At 50.9% G+C, this 17,400-nt stretch overlaps 7 protein-coding genes across 7 annotated transcripts; 4 read left to right on the top strand and 3 right to left on the bottom strand.

Moving 5' to 3' along the window:
- Positions 1–1,233: 1,233 nt before the first annotated feature.
- On the bottom strand, positions 1,234–2,133 carry M437DRAFT_37469 (uncharacterized protein; the record flags this gene model as incomplete). The annotated part of the gene is made up of 1 exon (XM_041019631.1): positions 1,234–2,133. A coding segment is annotated over one exon (900 nt), but the record flags the coding sequence as incomplete, so codon positions are not given.
- Positions 2,134–5,604: 3,471 nt separating this feature from the next.
- Positions 5,605–6,416, top strand: M437DRAFT_61568 (uncharacterized protein; the record flags this gene model as incomplete). The annotated part of the gene is made up of 2 exons (XM_041023955.1): positions 5,605–6,315; positions 6,372–6,416. The coding sequence occupies 2 exons, from the start codon at positions 5,605–5,607 to the stop codon at positions 6,414–6,416; spliced, it is 756 nt and encodes a 251-aa protein (XP_040884157.1).
- Positions 6,417–8,245: 1,829 nt separating this feature from the next.
- Positions 8,246–9,043, top strand: M437DRAFT_18115 (uncharacterized protein; the record flags this gene model as incomplete). The annotated part of the gene is made up of 1 exon (XM_041018935.1): positions 8,246–9,043. A coding segment is annotated over one exon (798 nt), but the record flags the coding sequence as incomplete, so codon positions are not given.
- A 414-nt stretch (positions 9,044–9,457) lies between these two features.
- M437DRAFT_79789 (Mog1p/PsbP-like protein) lies at positions 9,458–10,249 on the bottom strand (the record flags this gene model as incomplete). Its single annotated transcript, XM_041027242.1, has 3 exons — positions 9,458–9,755; positions 9,918–10,115; positions 10,176–10,249. The coding sequence occupies 3 exons, from the start codon at positions 10,247–10,249 to the stop codon at positions 9,458–9,460; spliced, it is 570 nt and encodes a 189-aa protein (XP_040884155.1).
- Positions 10,250–10,941: 692 nt separating this feature from the next.
- On the bottom strand, positions 10,942–11,357 carry M437DRAFT_79788 (uncharacterized protein; the record flags this gene model as incomplete). The annotated part of the gene is made up of 2 exons (XM_041027241.1): positions 10,942–11,068; positions 11,125–11,357. The coding sequence occupies 2 exons, from the start codon at positions 11,355–11,357 to the stop codon at positions 10,942–10,944; spliced, it is 360 nt and encodes a 119-aa protein (XP_040884154.1).
- A 1,048-nt stretch (positions 11,358–12,405) lies between these two features.
- M437DRAFT_38143 (putative mitochondrial aconitate hydratase) lies at positions 12,406–15,278 on the top strand (the record flags this gene model as incomplete). Its single annotated transcript, XM_041019779.1, has 6 exons — positions 12,406–12,438; positions 12,497–13,193; positions 13,249–13,296; positions 13,349–13,424; positions 13,740–14,961; positions 15,018–15,278. The coding sequence occupies 6 exons, from the start codon at positions 12,406–12,408 to the stop codon at positions 15,276–15,278; spliced, it is 2,337 nt and encodes a 778-aa protein (XP_040884153.1).
- A 1,435-nt stretch (positions 15,279–16,713) lies between these two features.
- Positions 16,714–17,123, top strand: M437DRAFT_79786 (uncharacterized protein; the record flags this gene model as incomplete). The annotated part of the gene is made up of 4 exons (XM_041027240.1): positions 16,714–16,720; positions 16,779–16,830; positions 16,925–17,027; positions 17,088–17,123. The coding sequence occupies 4 exons, from the start codon at positions 16,714–16,716 to the stop codon at positions 17,121–17,123; spliced, it is 198 nt and encodes a 65-aa protein (XP_040884152.1).
- Between the last annotated feature and the right edge of the window lie 277 nt (positions 17,124–17,400).

Below are 17,400 nucleotides of genomic sequence, written 5' to 3'. Positions count from 1 at the left end.
GAGAACCTGCAGTTCCTGCTGTCCTCAAAGGCCTCCGGTCGTAGCTTTGTTCTGAACGCGGCTACCGTGCGCAGACAAACCAAAAGAGAAGAAAAGGACAGAAGCGACGATGGGTTGGGTGTCGGAGAGAAAGAAGGTCGAACAAAGCAGCCCTCGAGACGTTGCTGCCCTCTCACGCTCAGACTCCTGATTCCTGCTGCATCCACAAAATGTCAAACTCCCGCCCTGGCGCTAAACTCGCCAATTGCTGCCGCTATCTGCTCTCACTATCATTCCAGCACCGCTTGTAACTTTTCTCTGCTTGGTTGGTCAGTATATTCTGCCTTTTTACCTACGGTATCTTACCATCCATCCATATATTGTCTTGCTGCGCCTTGGTGTGTGTTCGCACGAGCTGCTGCTGCTGCTGCTGCCCTTGAGTCGTGGCCCAATCTATCCACGGCTGCTCAGCCACTGATAGCCCTACGCCATACAATATCGCTGTTACACCCGACTCTCTGCACATCCACATCATCGTATATCTGTTTATTGCTATATCGCTCTGTCGTGTCTCAACCTGACTCTCTCCGCCTGTTCTTCCCGGTCCTCTTCCCGAATCATCCTCCACGCCAAGCTGACCGTTGATCAACCTCCATCGTCAGGTAAATGATTTGTTTACCATCACAATTCCATAAACATGCAACGCCGCGGACGGATGCAGCTATCCGCCGAGGGCTTCTAGCCTCGGTATAGACCTTTGTGCCATTTTATGCCGACCGAGTCTCTCATAGATCAGGCCCCCTGGTCCCCTTAACTGTCAAAAAGCACGTTGCATCTAGGCCTAATTTTTGTTTAATGCTTTTGGACCCTTAAAAGGTTAATTTTGTTTAACCATCGGTCATGAATTTCTGCGCTGGATCACACGCGACAGTAATCAAAAGTAAAGTGAAGTTTCGTATGTCAGATATATCTTCCAATGGGTTGTGCGAATTAACTCGATATCTGTATGGGCTTTGCAGTCGTTATTTTTGCGTCTTCCTATCCATCCTCTCTACTGAATCCTGATAGTGCCCATGTCTCGAAAATACAAAAGTTGTTTGCTTCCTCTGATTTCCGTCTTCAAAGCTGCAGCGTCAAACACTGTTGGAATAGACCCTGGTGCCTAGGTTGTATGCTTGTACCTCCCCAGCACTCTCAATGTCAAAGACAGAGTAAGGTAAACTAGCAAGCCAGGTCCACATCCTCCCTCATCTCTCACGACTCGTTGAGTGCCTTTCTGGCAACGGCAGCTACAGCTTCGAGCTGGAGGGCTTCGGCCTCAAGGCGCATAGCCTGGGCACGGAGGCGCACGATACGAGCGCGCATCTCCGCGACATCGACCTGCATGCTCTCGTTGAGGTGCTTGGTGCTCTGCACCATGCGTGCTCCGGCAGGACGAGTAGGGGTGTTGAACGAGCTGAGTGATTTCATGTCGGGGGTGATATTAGTCCGGTGAGTGCCGTTGTGGACGTGAGCAGAAGTAGGGGTAGGTGAGCTCATGTTGCTAGAGGAGAGACCTTCTTCGGTGTTCTCAGGGGTCTGGGCCTGAGCTTGTCCCTCCTTTCTGTCGGCACTAGGACCAGGCTCATTATCGTGCTCCTCGAGGGTTGTCATGTTGACATCTTGCTCCTGGTTGCCCTTGGCGGCCTCATCAGCCTGGTGACGCTTGACGTTGTCGACAAGACGCTGGATATCACCAAGCAGAAGTTCAGCGACCCTCCTCTGAGGGTTCTTGGAGTCGACCTGACGCTTCTGAACCTCGTGGACCATGAGCTCCTGAGCGACTTGCAGCTTGCCAGCCATCATGGTCGACAGTTCTTCGAGGCCACGTAAAAGCTCAACGCTCCAATTCCACCAAATTTCCTCAACGCTACCAAGATCTCCAATGCGGATCTTGGCTCCTTTCTTGAGCTCGACACGAGGGCGGATCTTCTTGGGAATGCAGTCCTGGACCTCACAACCCCAGTTGGCTTCGATGCGGGTCTTGCGGTTGATTTTGACATTTCTGTCTCTGGGGTGGAGCTCTTCGAACTTGCGACGTTCAGGAGTAGGACGTGACATGATGTCGAATTTGGATTGAAGTTCGGCTCCGAAGAGTGAGTGCAGCGATTTGAGTTCTGACTATTACAATTACCATTGGTTTGACCAGGGTTTTGTGAATGTTTGGTGTGAGCTACTGACCTGACTTGTATGGCTTTGCCTCTTCGATGCTTGGTGACCAGCCTTGATTGCCTGATGGGAGAGTTGAGTGTTGCCTGACGAACTCAAGCAGGTGAGTGAATTATGCTGTGTAGTAGCGTAAGTGAGACGCTCGACAGAAAGCAGGACGATAACGAGGCAAGAGAAGATGTAGAAGAAGTGGTCAAGAAAAAAGCAGGGTAGATGGAAGGTAGAAGAAGAGTAAGAGGTGCATGCAAGCGGCAAGTTGAATGCCCCTTGTGCACAAAGCTTCTCTTTCACTGGACCTAGCTCCAAAACTGCATAGCGCTGCGCCGCCATTCGCGCTCAGCAGCTAGCATCAGAGATATCCCCTTCAGTGACGCACAGCCCCAAGTGACGAGTTGAATGCCCCTTGTGCATACAAGCTGTTCTTTCACTGGATAGTGCTCCATATTCTCATCGTGTTGCGCCGTCACTCGCGTTGGACAGCCAGCTTTGAGCCATGCCTTCAGTAACATACAGCTCCGAGTGGCAAGTTGAACGCCCCTTGTTCGTGGAGGTTCTTCTTTCACCGGACATTACTTCGTAAGTTCATCGCGTTGCGCCATCGATCGCGTTCAGTAGCCAGCTTCGAGACAACCCCTTAAACAGGGAAGTGATATGGAGAACGTCAGGTTGAGCAGCATTGCGAGTACGGATTAGGCAGACAAAGATGCGCTGATACTTGTCGGAGTATAAGCTGAGAAACCCGTGTCCACAAAGAAGGCGATGCCCAGGGGTGAAGGCAAGACAATGTAAGGACGGCGACGTCGAGCCGTCAGGCACTGCAGAAGCGTAGTCATACCTCCCCGTGTACTAGAAGATGTAACGCATGTAGCTATAAAGATGCACAATGCTATAAGGAACAGGAAGATGTCCACTGAGAAGCGACAATACATTGGTTCTCAATGGACATGCTCCTTCTCCGATAACATCTGTGCCTTTTTATAGTACACGTTTTGCTTGTTGCCGCAGGTGGAGTGAGATAAAATGAACGACTGACTTACTTGATAGTGTCTGAGCTGACAAAAAAAAAAGACTGATAATGAGGATCAGAAATGCGAGTACGCGTAAACACGGTCTGGTTGACGCCAATGGCCAGTCAAAGTTACAGACGGATATTTTCATAGAGTGCGCCGATGTTATCGTGATAAGCCAAGACCGATACATTCCGACACACCCCATGGGCTTAAGCCTATGACTTGTATCATACTCGGACTATGCAGAGAGTAAAGCATACGCTATTAGAATGCACAATCTTGTTCGGGAATGAAGACACATCCCCAGAGAGTCAATGTTTCGTCGCTTCTCAGTGGACACTTTCCCATTCTCTGATGACATTGTGCAGCTTTACAGCGTAAAATTTGCTCTCTGGGGCCGTAGAGAGAAGGGTATTTGGGCTCGCTTAACAGAATCCAGCCTACTTAGCTCCGATATCGATGCACGCCGCTGGGGCTGGATCTCGTAGTAACACAACAATCATAAGGACACGAAGACTCAAGCCGGAGAAACCTCAGAGAAAGTGTGTCGGGTAGCGTGAAGAAAGTGTGCTGTCCTCATGCTTCTTGTCCGTATGTCCGTATGTTTGCCTGTCGCTTGCGTCACTGCGAAAATCCACAACACTGCCGGTAAACAGAGCAACTCGACGGGAGGCTACCACCTCCTCGGCTTCTTCTGGACATGGCTCTGTGCTTGGAGGTGACTGTGCATCTCGATAGCTCGTAAATCGTTCGGTGTTGCCGCGAGATGTCGTAAAGACCAGAACGAGAAGAGCTAAGCACGATCCACGTCCATGAACGGACCTACTGAATAGCGGAGCTTTCCATGAGAGCGGTTCAAGCACATCGAGTCAATCTCCTTCGGCTTGAAAGTGTGACATCGTGTCAAATTTCGGAAGCGGTAGACTGTGTGGGTGACTGTCGTGGACTGGAAATGACAACAAGCGTGGCTTGCTTGCTCCATGGAAGGTCATGCCGACCGTCCGTCCGAGGCCGCTTCAATTTTTTTCGCAAAACATAACGAAGATCAAGATGGTGTCTGCCAGATTGAGAGCCTGACCCCAGCTCTGCCATATGCAGATGATTGCAGCATCTCACGATATAAATGAGACTATGACACCCAATCGAGGGCTTTGGTGTCTGAGATACAGTAGCATATTGCGAAAGATCGATTGCTGGATCTGCGCGCTCCGTCTCGATGAGCGGTCAATGAAGTGATGGCGTCAAACAAGAGGAGCTTCCTTGATTGTAGTTGGATGGAGCACGGGGTAAGGCTGAAGCCTGAGATTCTTGGCAGGAACCATCTCATTTCCCAAGCAGGAACGCGAGGATCAACCAGCGTCCGTTTTAGCACGCCATCATGGAACAAATCGAAGGCTCATGGAAGCTTTTGCGCGTCATCATGCTGTCCTTAATGTCCTGGTGTGCGGATGACCAACCTCGGGGCGAAACCAGCACCAAACGCCCGGCACTCGAGAGTGTTCCATGCTTGCTAAACTGACACTATGCACCGTCCTTCTTATCTCCTACCCGATGCAGCAAGAGGTGCACTGCTGACACAGCCTAGAAACCCGCAGCTCCATCGACGAATCCTTCCATGTATCTACCAATTTGTGGCGCCTGCAACAATGTGTGAGCTGCGCAGCCAGCTTCCATATCTGATCAACCCCAAGCGACTGTGCCCCCCATTTGGAGAGGCTGTGTGTTATTCTTAGACCGCCTTTCTTGTTTATCTGCAAGATTACCAAGCTCTCACAATGACGCCCAACGAACTGGGTCCGGGTGAGCACTGGCTCACTTTTCCAGAAAATGTCCTTGTCGGAGACGACTCGTTCACAGACCGTAGTGGGGTTCATGAGCAGTCTGGGACGGCGTTGCGCGTCAAAAGCGCCTTTGCTCTGTCATGCAGGTGTCTGCGAACTCAAGAGTTTGGAACTAACCCATCCCCGAGTCATTTTCCTCAGACCCTGGTCAATCGCTGGCTCGTGTTTTTGAACGCCATGCGATCCGTCCGGTCAGTTTAATAACGGCCCGCGCATCATGTGTGTGTCCATCTAGCCAAGTCTTGTAGGGCTGTTGCGGCTTTGCTTGCTTACACCGGAGGTTATCCATCCTTCCATGCATTGCAGTACGCGCGAATCAGCATGGAGGGGTTCGTGCTTGACCGTCATGGTAATGTTCCTTGCAGTTGAAACGCAGCCTTCCACAGGTAGGTCGGTTCTTCGGGACATCTTTCGCTCCCGGACTTCCATATGAGCCATGCCAGCCCCCACTATGGTGTCCCTTCACCGTAGCATCCTTCGCACCTCGTGTATATATACCCAGCCGATACCCTTGACTTGACGATCATCCATCGACCTTCACATCCAAGTCTCCCCCCACCTCAACAATGGACACCTTCAACTACTCCAACCGCCTAGTACACCAGCCATACTCAGAGTCCTTTGGCTCGCCAGTACTACTCTGCTCAAGTCCTGACAACCAAATCATCGACCACTGTTATCCGGAAGAGTTTCAACCCATGTTCAATACTTGTCAATCACCTCTGTTCCGTCCCATGCAGCCCATTGTTCCCACCCAACATGAACCTTACTCAGGACAATGTACACCAACATGGCCAGAGTCATATCCATACCAGCCGGTCTTCATGGACTACAACTTTGGTGTTGTCCGCTCCAGCCCTTCTCTTCTTCCTTCTATCGAACAAACCACCTTAAGCCGACCAGTCTCGAGAGCACCTTCATTCAGATCCGACACAAGTTCTTCATGGATGAGCTGCCCAAGAAGCAACCCTTCCCGCTCGTCGTCTCCTAACGCTGGAGAGATGTCCAAGTACGGAGCTCCCAGTGAGGATGGCACATGGAAGTGTGCTTACCCTGGATGCACATCCAAGTCTGTCTTCCGACGAGGATGCGACCTGCGCAAGCATTACCGCAGACATACAAAGACCCTCTTCTGTCGCCATATTGGCTGTCGATCTGCAAGCGAAGGAGGATTCTCTAGCGAGAAAGACCGAGCACGCCATGAAGCTAAGCACGATCCCAAGATCGTTTGCGAGTGGGATGGCTGCAGTAGAGTGTTCAGCAGAGTGGACAATATGGTGAGTCTCTATAATAACACGTATCCCGATGTGCCAACAACTAACAATTCCTGCAGAGGGATCATGTCCGTCGTATCCACCGCCGCAAGCTCGTCAAATAAAGAGTTGCAGAACGCTATTTATGATTTACGATATGACCTTGGTCGATATAATGTATGAGAAGGGTCACCATGCGGATTATATGGAATGGCCGTCGGCGTATGTGTCTATATTAAATATTGACCGGCGGACAAGCTTGGCGAACCTATTGGACGAGAGGTCTTCACGATAGGCAGGTGTTTATATGGGGAGAAGGAGGGTCTTGGGGCATTCTGGGACTGTGATCTGGATTGGGGCGCATTGGTTCTGTGTTTCTTTTTTGGTTTGATACCCCTGCATTTGCTGCAAATCATGGCAATAGAAGGACAAGCGTATACCGCAACGAGCTGGGTTGTTCATCTATCTTGTATATTGTTTGTTTGCACCATGATCTGCAACCTCTGAACACGTGCATCCACAGGTCGGGTAATCAAGGCCAACCCACCAACACGGCGGTGAACCAAGCTGTTGGATTGCATGAGTCGTGCTGCCAGCGCCTATGCCGACGAGTTGCGTACTCGACAACCATGACACTATTTTTGAAGAATTTCCCGATTCTGCTAGAACAGCGAGATCCGTCGATCTCATGTAGATTGATTTCCAGTCATCGAGGATGGCACGTGAATCGCCAGGGTCATGGTAGCGACTTGGTAGCGCGAACCAGATGCATCGCATATGCAGATCCAGACCTCAGCTGAAAAGTAATATGTTGGTCTGAGCCGAGAGACGTGCGAGGGAAGCCTAATAGATTGTCCAATTGTTCGTGTTTGACGTACGGCTGGAAGGAATGATCAGAATCGATTGATCTTGAGGTAGGTAGTAAGCGGTCTGGCGAAGTGTTCGCAGCAAGCTCCATGCAGCTAAGGGCCCAATTCAGCAGCGTTGCCGTGACAACGAGAGCTTGTAAACATCCAAGCTGGCTTTCTCTTTTCCATAGTGGCTTGACCGTGAAGATAATTGCGACCAAGGAAAGAGATGGCAATCAAGATGGCTCCATCTCGCTATGTCGACGACAGCGACAGCGATGACCTCCCCGAACTGGATGCACTCATCAACAAGCATGTCAAGGGCCTGCCCATCGCGACTGCGCCGAAGCTCACTGCCTCAAAACCAAGCATACCTCGTCTGGCACCGCAAAAGTCAACTGAAAGAACAAAAAAGCCGAAGATCGATGACTCAAAGACAAATGCGCCCACCAAAAGCTCAACAAGAGCAAAAACGTCCGGCCAGCAACACACCGAGTTGAAGTCTGCTCCAGAAGCCAGAAACCCAGTACCAGAACCCAAGTTGCAGCCAAGAGCTCGTGGACAGCCTGCGCTCAAGGAGGTAGAGGTGAAGATCAAGGAGTCAAAGCCCATAGCTACATCGCACACAAAGGTCAAGCCAGCATCCCGACGTCTACCGCGCATAGAAGGCTCGGAATCAGAAGAGAGCCATGAAGAAGTGGAAGAGGAGGACCTGGAGGAGAGCATATACTGCGAAAGCGACAAGGAGGCAGATGTTCCAGTTCTTGCTCCAAAAGCTGCAAACAAGCCGACGAGAAGGCTTGTGGCTGGTCGAAGGAGTCCAGATATGGATTCGAGTGATTCGGACGAGGACGTCTTCCACACTCCTCCAAGCAAGCAACCGCAAAAGCCTTCGAAGGAGAGCTTCACTACAAAATCTTCAGACGACCTCACTCAGAAGCTTCTACAGTTGGATCTCGACGATTCAGATAAGGAAAATGACAACCTTGCCATACTCAAGTTGTAAGTTCTCTTTCAACATATCTCACTTGCGCCTTCCATTGACTCTTGATAGCTCTCCTCCGCGTGCAGCAAGGCCGATCATGTTAGACAGACCAAAGACTCCCCCTCCGGCTTCTCCTTCAAAATCTCGCCTTGTGTCTCCCTCGAAGAAGAAACAGCGCATTCCCACACCCCCTCATGCACCAAACTTCGAGGAGTTCTGGAACGTTCATGCAGTGAACACTTGGAATGACGAGCACTCTCCTCAGAAGCCCCTGATGTCGCCCAAGAAGAACCGAAAGGCACTGCAAGAAGACTCAGATTCACCCTCTGCATCTCCAAAGAAGTCACAAAGCCCTACAAAGAAGAGCCGTGCTGAAATGGTCGCAAAGAGAGACTTTGAGAACAAGAAACACAAACTGGCAGAAGACTTCTTTGCCGAGCTTGATCACAAGATCACTGGAAACAAGATTGAAGAACTGGCTGCATTGACTGGCGGCGTCAAGTTTGTTTGGAGCAAAACACTGAACTCGACTGCTGGTCGAGCAAATTGGAAGCGCGAGACATCAAAACACAGAAACCTCGATGGATCGATAACAACAACTCAAAAGCATCATGCCTCTATCGAACTCGCCGAGAAAGTCATCGATGACGAGGAGCGTCTCCTGAACGTCGTGGCTCACGAATTCTGCCATCTTGCAAACTTCATGGTCAGTGGGATTAAGGATCAACCACATGGCCACCAGTTCAAGGTATGGGGCAAGAAGTGCAGTGATGCGTTTGGTCACCGTGGCGTGGAAGTCACTACAAAACACTCGTACCACATCGACTACAAGTACATCTGGACTTGCACGAATGAGATGTGCGGCCATGAGTTCAAGCGCCACTCCAAGAGTATCGACCCAGCCCGCCACTCATGTGGTGTGTGTCGCAGCAAGCTTGCTCAGACAAAACCAGTACCCAGAAAGCAGGCTGGCCCGACTACCTATGCAGCTTTTGTCAAGGCCAACTTTGCAAGTCTGAAGCAGGAGATGGCAGGAGCCCCTCACAAGGAAGTCATGGCTGCCTTGGGTCAAAAGTATCGAGACCAGAAAGCCAAGGGCGAGTTGGGTGTCTCCACACCACCAAGTGTAGTCGATGACATGGCGCCGGCATTGGAAGTATTGACGTTAGACAGCGAGTGATGTGGTGGTTGCATGGTTGTCCCAGCTCTTTCTGTGTTTTTCATTTCATGATACCCTTGCCGTCCTGTTTTTATATTCTCAGGAGTTCTACATATTTGTTTCCACCAAACCCAATGTACATGTCTGCACAAACCATCTCTATATTCAAGACATTCATTCTTGAACGAACAGATCCCAATCCTTGATTTCAAAAGTCTGCAAAATGCGATCGCGGAATGATGTTGCGGCATCCAGCATGGGTCCTTGCTTTCCAGCTGAAGGATCAACGTCGTCTTTGTTGTATTCGCCGTCCACGTGGGGGACGTTGATGCAGATGACTAGGTCGGTCTGTTGGCGCTCCAGGCGGATCAGTGTGAGCAAGATGCCTGTGAAGTCGGGGGCTTTTCCGCGAGACACGGCGTCTGCTGATGCTGTGTGCGTGGCGAAGAGAGTATAGGCGGGTGTTTGAGATCTATGATGTGGACGTCAAAGGTCAGTAGGCAAATCTTGGTAGACGCTGAAAAGTGCACGAGGAAGAGATGTAAGGCGAGAAAATCCTTAGATCGTTTGCAATATTCGTAGAGCATCTCCGAAAGTCTTCTCAAGAAGATCCGATAGAAAGGAGCCGACTCACGGTAGTTTGTTCAGAACTGCAGAATTTGAAGTCCAGAGTTTTGTGCCATTAACATCATCCTCGACGATATCCTCGAGATGGTATTTCAGGGCATCCAGATCCGGCTTGTCGACACGTTCCAAAATGTCAAAGACGATGCTTGAAAGACCATCTTTGTCCAGGTAGACTTCTTGATTGTCGGGCACTTGTCTGATTTGGCTGTTAATGGTTAGCGATTGCGCTTGTTGTGCCGGAGACCTGGGTGCTAGCAATTTTTACCTGACGTCTGCGAAGTTGGATGGAAGTTCGACGGTCATGGCACCGCCGTAGAGCTCGGTTTTGTTAAAGGGCATGATGATGGTGTTGACAGTGAGGGTTTCTTGAATATCTGGAGTGATGGTATTATGGTTTCTTGGGGAGACGTCAAGCACAGGATTTGTAGTCGCTGGTCCTCAGGCAGCAATGCGGTCTTAGGCAGACATCGAGTCACCGTCACACCACAACCATCTATCATTCGCTATTCTCACACTTTTTATATTAAGCGCTTTGTAAGCACTTTTGATCAACTAAACGGTGAATCACTGATGCAGGATACTATATTCAAGATGATTTGATTGTGTTTCAGGACCATTGCGACTACGAGGATACAATGGCATGATAATAATGTTCTATCTATCCTTCTCCCATCTATTCTTTGGCCGTGAGCTCGCCGGCGTGTGTTTTCCACGGTCACTTGTGCCCGCGGAGGAGTCAAATGGCTGTTGATTTGTTTGTTCGTTCCCAACCGGAATTGCCCGGAGCTTGAGATGCGTGAAGCACATGAACTTCTTCTGGAACCGAAGGTGTATAATAGTAGCGGAGGGATTGATGGGTATCATGTACTGAGGCCGGTTTCAGTTGTTGCGAGGATTGCACCTGCGATGCTGCTCTGAGTGGCACGGCGCAACCGCTATCATGGCGTGTGGTGTCTGATGCAACTTGTGGTCGAAAGCGCATCGTTGTTGTATGTATCTTGATGAGCAGTGGGCAGGAGCCATGCAGTTGTTCAGGTTGCTTCGGCCATCTCGAGCTCGTAGTCGTCTTCTTTGCGCTTGCCGTTGTCTGTCCAGGTCAAGCCAGCGGCAGCCTCGGCCTCCTTTTGTGAGTAAGGCTCCTCCTTGAGCTGGCGAACTCTATGATACAGGTCAGTGCTGTACAGGATATTTTAGAAGAGCGAATGAAGGCTCACCTGCGCTTGTGAGGCTTTCCCTTTGTGTGTGCGACAAGGTTTGCTTCAGACTCGAACCATTTTGCGCACTCGACACAGTAGAACTGTCCGAGGCCAGGGAGATCTTCAGCAGCCTTTGTGCTCTTGTACTTTTCCAAATGCTTTTCCTTGTGGAGGTCGTCGTGAATTTGGTCCAGATCGCGCGTGTGACGGCGAGTCTTCTTCTTCGAGTCTTGACCGCGAATGGCAGGCATCGTGGCTTCCAATAGGCGAGTGAAAGTGTCGCTCAAGTGTGTATAGTATTCAAGGTTCTCGAGTCTCGGTCACAGTCGTCGTTCGCCGTGGTCACGCAAAATTGGTCGTTACAAGACTTTGGCGAAAGTTGATGCAACCGGCATGGAATTTTTATTTCCGTTTTGCCAAGCACTTACTTTCTAGTTTTGCAGCCAGACTCAAGATGAATGCAGTTCTCGAGACTCGAGTCCCAGCATCTGTAGATAATACGTGAGAATCTACACAAATGGCATGTCAAGAACTGCTCCTTTGTTGTTACTTTCATGGTCTTTGGATGATCTAGGTAGGTCTACCAGTATGATGGAGCAGCAAGGTCAAGCGTTTAGGATGCGTTCCAGACAGTCACATGCGAGGTTGTCGGCTCCAACTTTTGAAAAATTGCTCGCAGCCGATCGAGCCGGCCGAGTCCTCGTCTTGCCGACCGAACAATCAGCGAGCGCCGATTTGAAGACACCTGCCAACCAATAAATAGGCGGGCTTGTCCGAGGTTTACCGGCACGGCTTCGTGAGAATCCGCACGCGGCAGCTGTGCTGTTTCGCAAGCTGGGCATGGCAGCCCCTGGAAGCTTGACGGAATTCATACAAAACAGCTTCGGGATTCGGGAAGATGGAATTGCAGACCACGATCACGATGATTGAATAGCTATGAAATGCCATCTGATGTCAGAAGAAGACACAGGCAACGAATGAGCATCGAGCGAGACAAGCAGACAAGCTGGGCGGAAGCGAAAAAGCACAGAGGCGGCGGGGGTGTGTAAAACGAGCAGCTAGACCAGCCTGAACCGTGCGCTCGAGCCAATAGGAGCTGTTTTGATGAGGCCGGTCGCTCAGACCGAGGGCCAAGGGAGAGACTCGCTCTGGGTGCTATCTTCTCTTAAATAACTCTACCGTCTTCTTTTCCTCAACACCTCTCCGCTTCATCACCTCTCCCCACCCCCGTGTGTCCTTCTTTTAGCCTTGTAGGCATCTAGGTCACTGTCAATAGCTATCCCGCCGTTGACTATCACAATGCAGTCGGCTCGTTTGGCAGCGCGCAAGCTGGTAAGGCTTTTTCACAGCTCGCTTCCTCCCGGAACACCTCACTGACAAGCTCCAACAGCTTGGCCGTCGCGCCTTTGCGACTGTCGGCGACTCGCCTCTTTCCAAGAAGGTCGAGATGACCAACTGGGAAACCGGCAACTACATCAACTACGCCAAGATGAGCGAGAACCTCAGCATCGTTCGCCAGCGTCTTAACAACCGCCCTTTGACCTACGCCGAGAAGATTCTCTACTCTCATCTTGACAACCCTCATGAGCAGGAGATTGAGCGTGGTGTCTCTTACCTCAAGCTCCGTCCCGACCGTGTTGCTTGCCAGGACGCCACTGCCCAGATGGCCATTCTCCAGTTCATGTCCGCTGGCATGCCCTCCGTTGCTACCCCTTCCACTGTCCACTGTGACCACTTGATTGAGGCTCAGATTGGTGGCGAGAAGGATCTTGCCCGTGCTCAGGACATCAACAAGGAGGTCTACGACTTCCTGTCCACCGCTTGCGCCAAGTACAACATCGGTTTCTGGAAGCCTGGCTCTGGTATCATTCACCAGATTATCCTCGAGAACTACGCTTTCCCCGGTGGTCTTATGATCGGAACTGACTCTCACACTCCCAACGCTGGTGGTCTCGGTATGGCCGCCATTGGTGTCGGTGGTGCTGATGCCGTCGATGTCATGGCCAACCTTCCCTGGGAGCTTAAGGCCCCTAAGGTTATTGGTGTTAAGCTCACTGGCGAGCTGTCTGGCTGGACTTCTCCTAAGGGTACGTTCTTGCATGTCTTGAGTTTTATTGAGCCTTTTACTGACTTTGGTGTTAGACATTATCTTGAAGGTCGCTGGTATCCTCACTGTCAAGGGAGGAACTGGTAAGTTAATACTCTTCAAAAACGTGTTCTTCTTATGCTAAATATCTTCGAGGTGCCATCATTGAGTACCACGGACCCGGTGTCGACTCTATCTCTGCTACCGGCATGGCAACTATTTGCAACATGGGGTATGTTTCTCTTTTAGTTCTCCTTTCTGTTACCAAAGAAGAAAAGGGGCGCAATGCACAGCATCCCCAGAAACGAAGCGCCCCTCTTGAGAGCCCATCGCAATGCAGAATGTTTTGTCGACACGTGATGCCTCCACTGAGAGTGTGCTACTCCAACAAGGGGTTCAACATCTCAATGGTGGACGCAACACGCACACAAATTATCTTGCATTGCGATGGGTGTCTGCTGGGGATGCGTTCGCTCTGGGAGCATGACGCATGCCCCTTTTCATGACGAACACTTGCGACTCGAACATTCGCTGACAACCAATACAGTGCTGAGATTGGTGCCACCACCTCCCTCTTCCCCTTCAACGACCGCATGTACGACTACCTGAACGCCACCAAGCGCAAGCAGATTGGTGACTTCTCGCGCACCTACGCCAAGGAGCTCAAGGAGGACCAGGGCGCTGAGTATGACCAGCTCATTGAGATTAACCTCTCCGAGCTTGAGCCTCACATCAACGGTCCTTTCACTCCCGATCTTGCCACCCCCATCAGCAAGTTCAAGGAGGCTGTCAAGGCCAACGGCTGGCCCGAGGAGATGAAGGTCGGTCTTATCGGATCTTGCACCAACTCCTCTTACGAGGATATGTCGCGTGCCGCTTCCATTGCCCGTGACGCTCTCGACCACGGTGTCAAGGCCAAGTCCCTCTTCACCGTCACTCCCGGTTCCGAGCAGATCCGCGCTACCATTGAGCGTGACGGTCAGCTCCAGACCTTCGAGGAGTTCGGTGGTATGGTTCTTGCCAACGCTTGCGGTCCTTGCATTGGACAGTGGGACCGTCGCGATGTCAAGAAGGGCGAGAAGAACTCGATCGTCTCTTCTTACAACCGTAACTTCACTTCCCGTAACGATGCCAACCCCGCTACCCACGCCTTCGTCACCTCCCCCGACCTTGTCGTGGCCATGACTGTCGCTGGTACTCTCAACTTCAACCCTCTCACCGACTCCCTCAAGGACAAGGATGGCAACGAGTTCATGCTCAAGGCCCCTACCGGTGACGGTCTTCCCGCCAACGGCTACGACCCTGGCATGGACACCTACCAGGCTCCTCCTAAGGACCGCTCCCAGGTCAACGTTGCCGTTTCCCCTACCTCTGACCGTCTCCAGATCCTCGAGCCTTTCAACGCTTGGGACGGCAAGGACGCCACCGACCTTCCCATCCTGATCAAGGCTCAGGGCAAGACCACCACTGACCACATCTCCATGGCCGGTCCCTGGTTGAAGTACCGTGGTCACTTGGACAACATCTCCAACAACATGTTGATTGGTGCCATCAACTCCGCCAACGGCGAGGCCAACAAGGTTGAGAACTTCACCAACGGTGAGTTCGGCACTGTTCCCGGTGTTGCCCGTGACTACAAGGCCAAGGGCATCCGCTGGGTCGTTGTCGGTGACTGGAACTACGGTGAGGGTTCTTCCCGTGAGCACGCCGCTCTCGAGCCCCGTCACCTTGGTGGTCTCGCCATCATCACCCGTTCCTTCGCCCGTATCGTAAGTACCATCCACTTCAAAGTCGAAAAGATAAATTTACTAATATGTTCTTGCAGCACGAGACCAACTTGAAGAAGCAGGGTATGCTTCCTCTCACCTTCTCCGAGCCCGCCGACTACGACAAGCTCAACCCCGATGACAAGGTTGACCTTCTCTGCACTGAGCTCGCCGTTGGCAAGCCCATGACCATGAAGGTTCACCCCAAGAACGGCGAGTCCTACGAGATCAAGCTTTCGCACACCTTCAACGAGGGCCAGATCGAGTGGTTCAAGAACGGCTCTGCCCTCAACACCATGGCCAAGGCCGCCAAGCAATAAATGATGCATGAATAGTTACGGTTGGGACAGCTATTTTCTTCAAAATCATGAGCCGGACACAAACATCCGGACTGGGGTGGTAGAGGAGATATCACGCACAGAGTGATTCACAGAACGGGGATGAAGAAGTGGTCTTTATTGTGTTTATACCTTGTACTCTTGGGCGTATCTGATTTCCTTTTCTTTCAAACCATATATCCCCGAATGAGTTTCCTATGTTCACATCTCATCACCCAAGATCCCTGCCGAGACTGCTAAGATTGTGACGTGAGAGACGATAGTCCTTTTGATTCACGTCGTACACACACCAGTGAGTTTGCAGCCCTTGAATGCACTTTGGAGCTGCAATAGTGGACCGTCGCATCTAAATCCGACAATCGTCCCAGGAGATTGTACCCGCAATGGCTCTCGACAAGACCTGTCATGCGCTTGCCAATGTACCAGTTCTCCTCCATTGACACCCGCTAAAAACAACTAGCACACCTCGAACTTAATGATGCAGGAATCGCCCCGTGGTTGACCTTGTAAATAGAGCATTCAGGGCCTTTTATCTGACAGCCAGGCAGGCAGAGATATGTTTATCTCGGGTTTCGTCACGAGAAGATGTTGGGCTGTACAATAAAGGTCAACTCGAGTATGTACCCATGAGAATCTTCAGCTTGTGTGTTGAGCTGGCGAGAATCATAGCTCTAGTTCTGTGATCTAGTGATTCCTGCCTTATCTTTGAACAGTATACGTATTAACCAGAACGGCAGATATGGCGTCAACCATAGGAATGGCTCCAATCTTTGGCTTGCGTATCGCTAGTCATGCATTCACTTTTGAATGACTTTTGTCGATGTCAACGTCTTGGATCGTGATTTCTACCAGATTTGAGGGATTGATCGCGCTTAACTGTGGCTACATTGGCACATAGATTCCGGTGAGACTGGACAGAGCCACGCAGCTATTTCGACCTTCTGAGAGCATGAGTGTGGCTGTAATCTGGATGGAACGTGGTCTTGAGGACTTGGTAGCTAGAGTGTTTGAGAAAAATTGGTTTCCGTATGCTTCTAGTCTGATCACACACGTAGTAATGTTACTTGAGGTGATGCAGTTGTTCAGGGGAAACATGCAGGTGTTATTTTCGTCCGGATTCACGCTTTATGCGTCGCAAGCCAAGCGTAGAACACCTCAACAATTGAGGGACATGATAGTGGCTTCACGAGCTCATAGCCTTTGCGAGGATTTCTGATCTAAACCAAAAAATACTTTAAATGATTTTCATTCGTGTGTTCAATTAATGGTATGGAGGGAAGTCGAGCAAGCAGGAAAAAATGTCCGTGCGGTGCCAAGGCCACTCGCTTAGCGGTGTGCGCAGAATTGGGCGACTTCACAGTGCGAAGAACTTGGAGATCCCGCAACCTCGACAAGTTATTCACCTCCAGACGTCGCAATGGCCAGTAAGTTGCGACAGTATGCTGCCAGATGTGCTGATGGAATGCTGACAAAATTCTACAGAGTCCAAGAACTCGTCGCAGCACAACCAGGCTAAGAAGGCCCACAAGAACGGGTACGCAGCGATATCCTTATAGCACCTCTCGACCGCACTCCTCGCCTTCAACCAGATTGATGAGAACGAACGACTGACACGACGACACGCACAGTATCAAGAAGCCCAAGACCCACAGATACCCTTCGCTCAAGGGTACCGACCCCAAGTTCAGACGCAACCACAGACATGCTCTTCACGGCACCATGAGAGCCCTGGTACGTGGCGCAGCTTCCACTACCACCAACAACGCGACGCCATACTGACAACCTCTGCAGAAGGAGGTCAAGGAGGGCAAGAGAGAGTCCGCATAAACGCATCAACCACATCACGAAAGTCAAAGAATCGGCGTCTAGTGTTATGGGTTGGAAGCTTTGCTAGAAGGAGCACGAAATGACTCCTCGCGACAAATGCCATGAATCTGGTTGTGCAATGCAATGCGCCTCTCGGTCACGTCGCCTCTCGTCCTGGTCCATTCCCACGTCTTCGTTCACTCCCATCTCCACCGTGATTAATCCTCTTCAAACCAAACAACAACGGCATAAGTGTGTACAGCAACTCGCGATCTCCATGCAGAATTTGCTGAAGGAT

This window comes from Aureobasidium melanogenum (assembly GCF_000721775.1).
Source record: "Aureobasidium melanogenum CBS 110374 unplaced genomic scaffold scaffold_1, whole genome shotgun sequence".
Classification (NCBI taxonomy): domain Eukaryota; kingdom Fungi; phylum Ascomycota; class Dothideomycetes; order Dothideales; family Saccotheciaceae; genus Aureobasidium; species Aureobasidium melanogenum.
The sequence above is the reverse complement of the archived record's forward strand: the minus strand, read 5'-3'. Positions and strand labels throughout refer to the sequence as shown.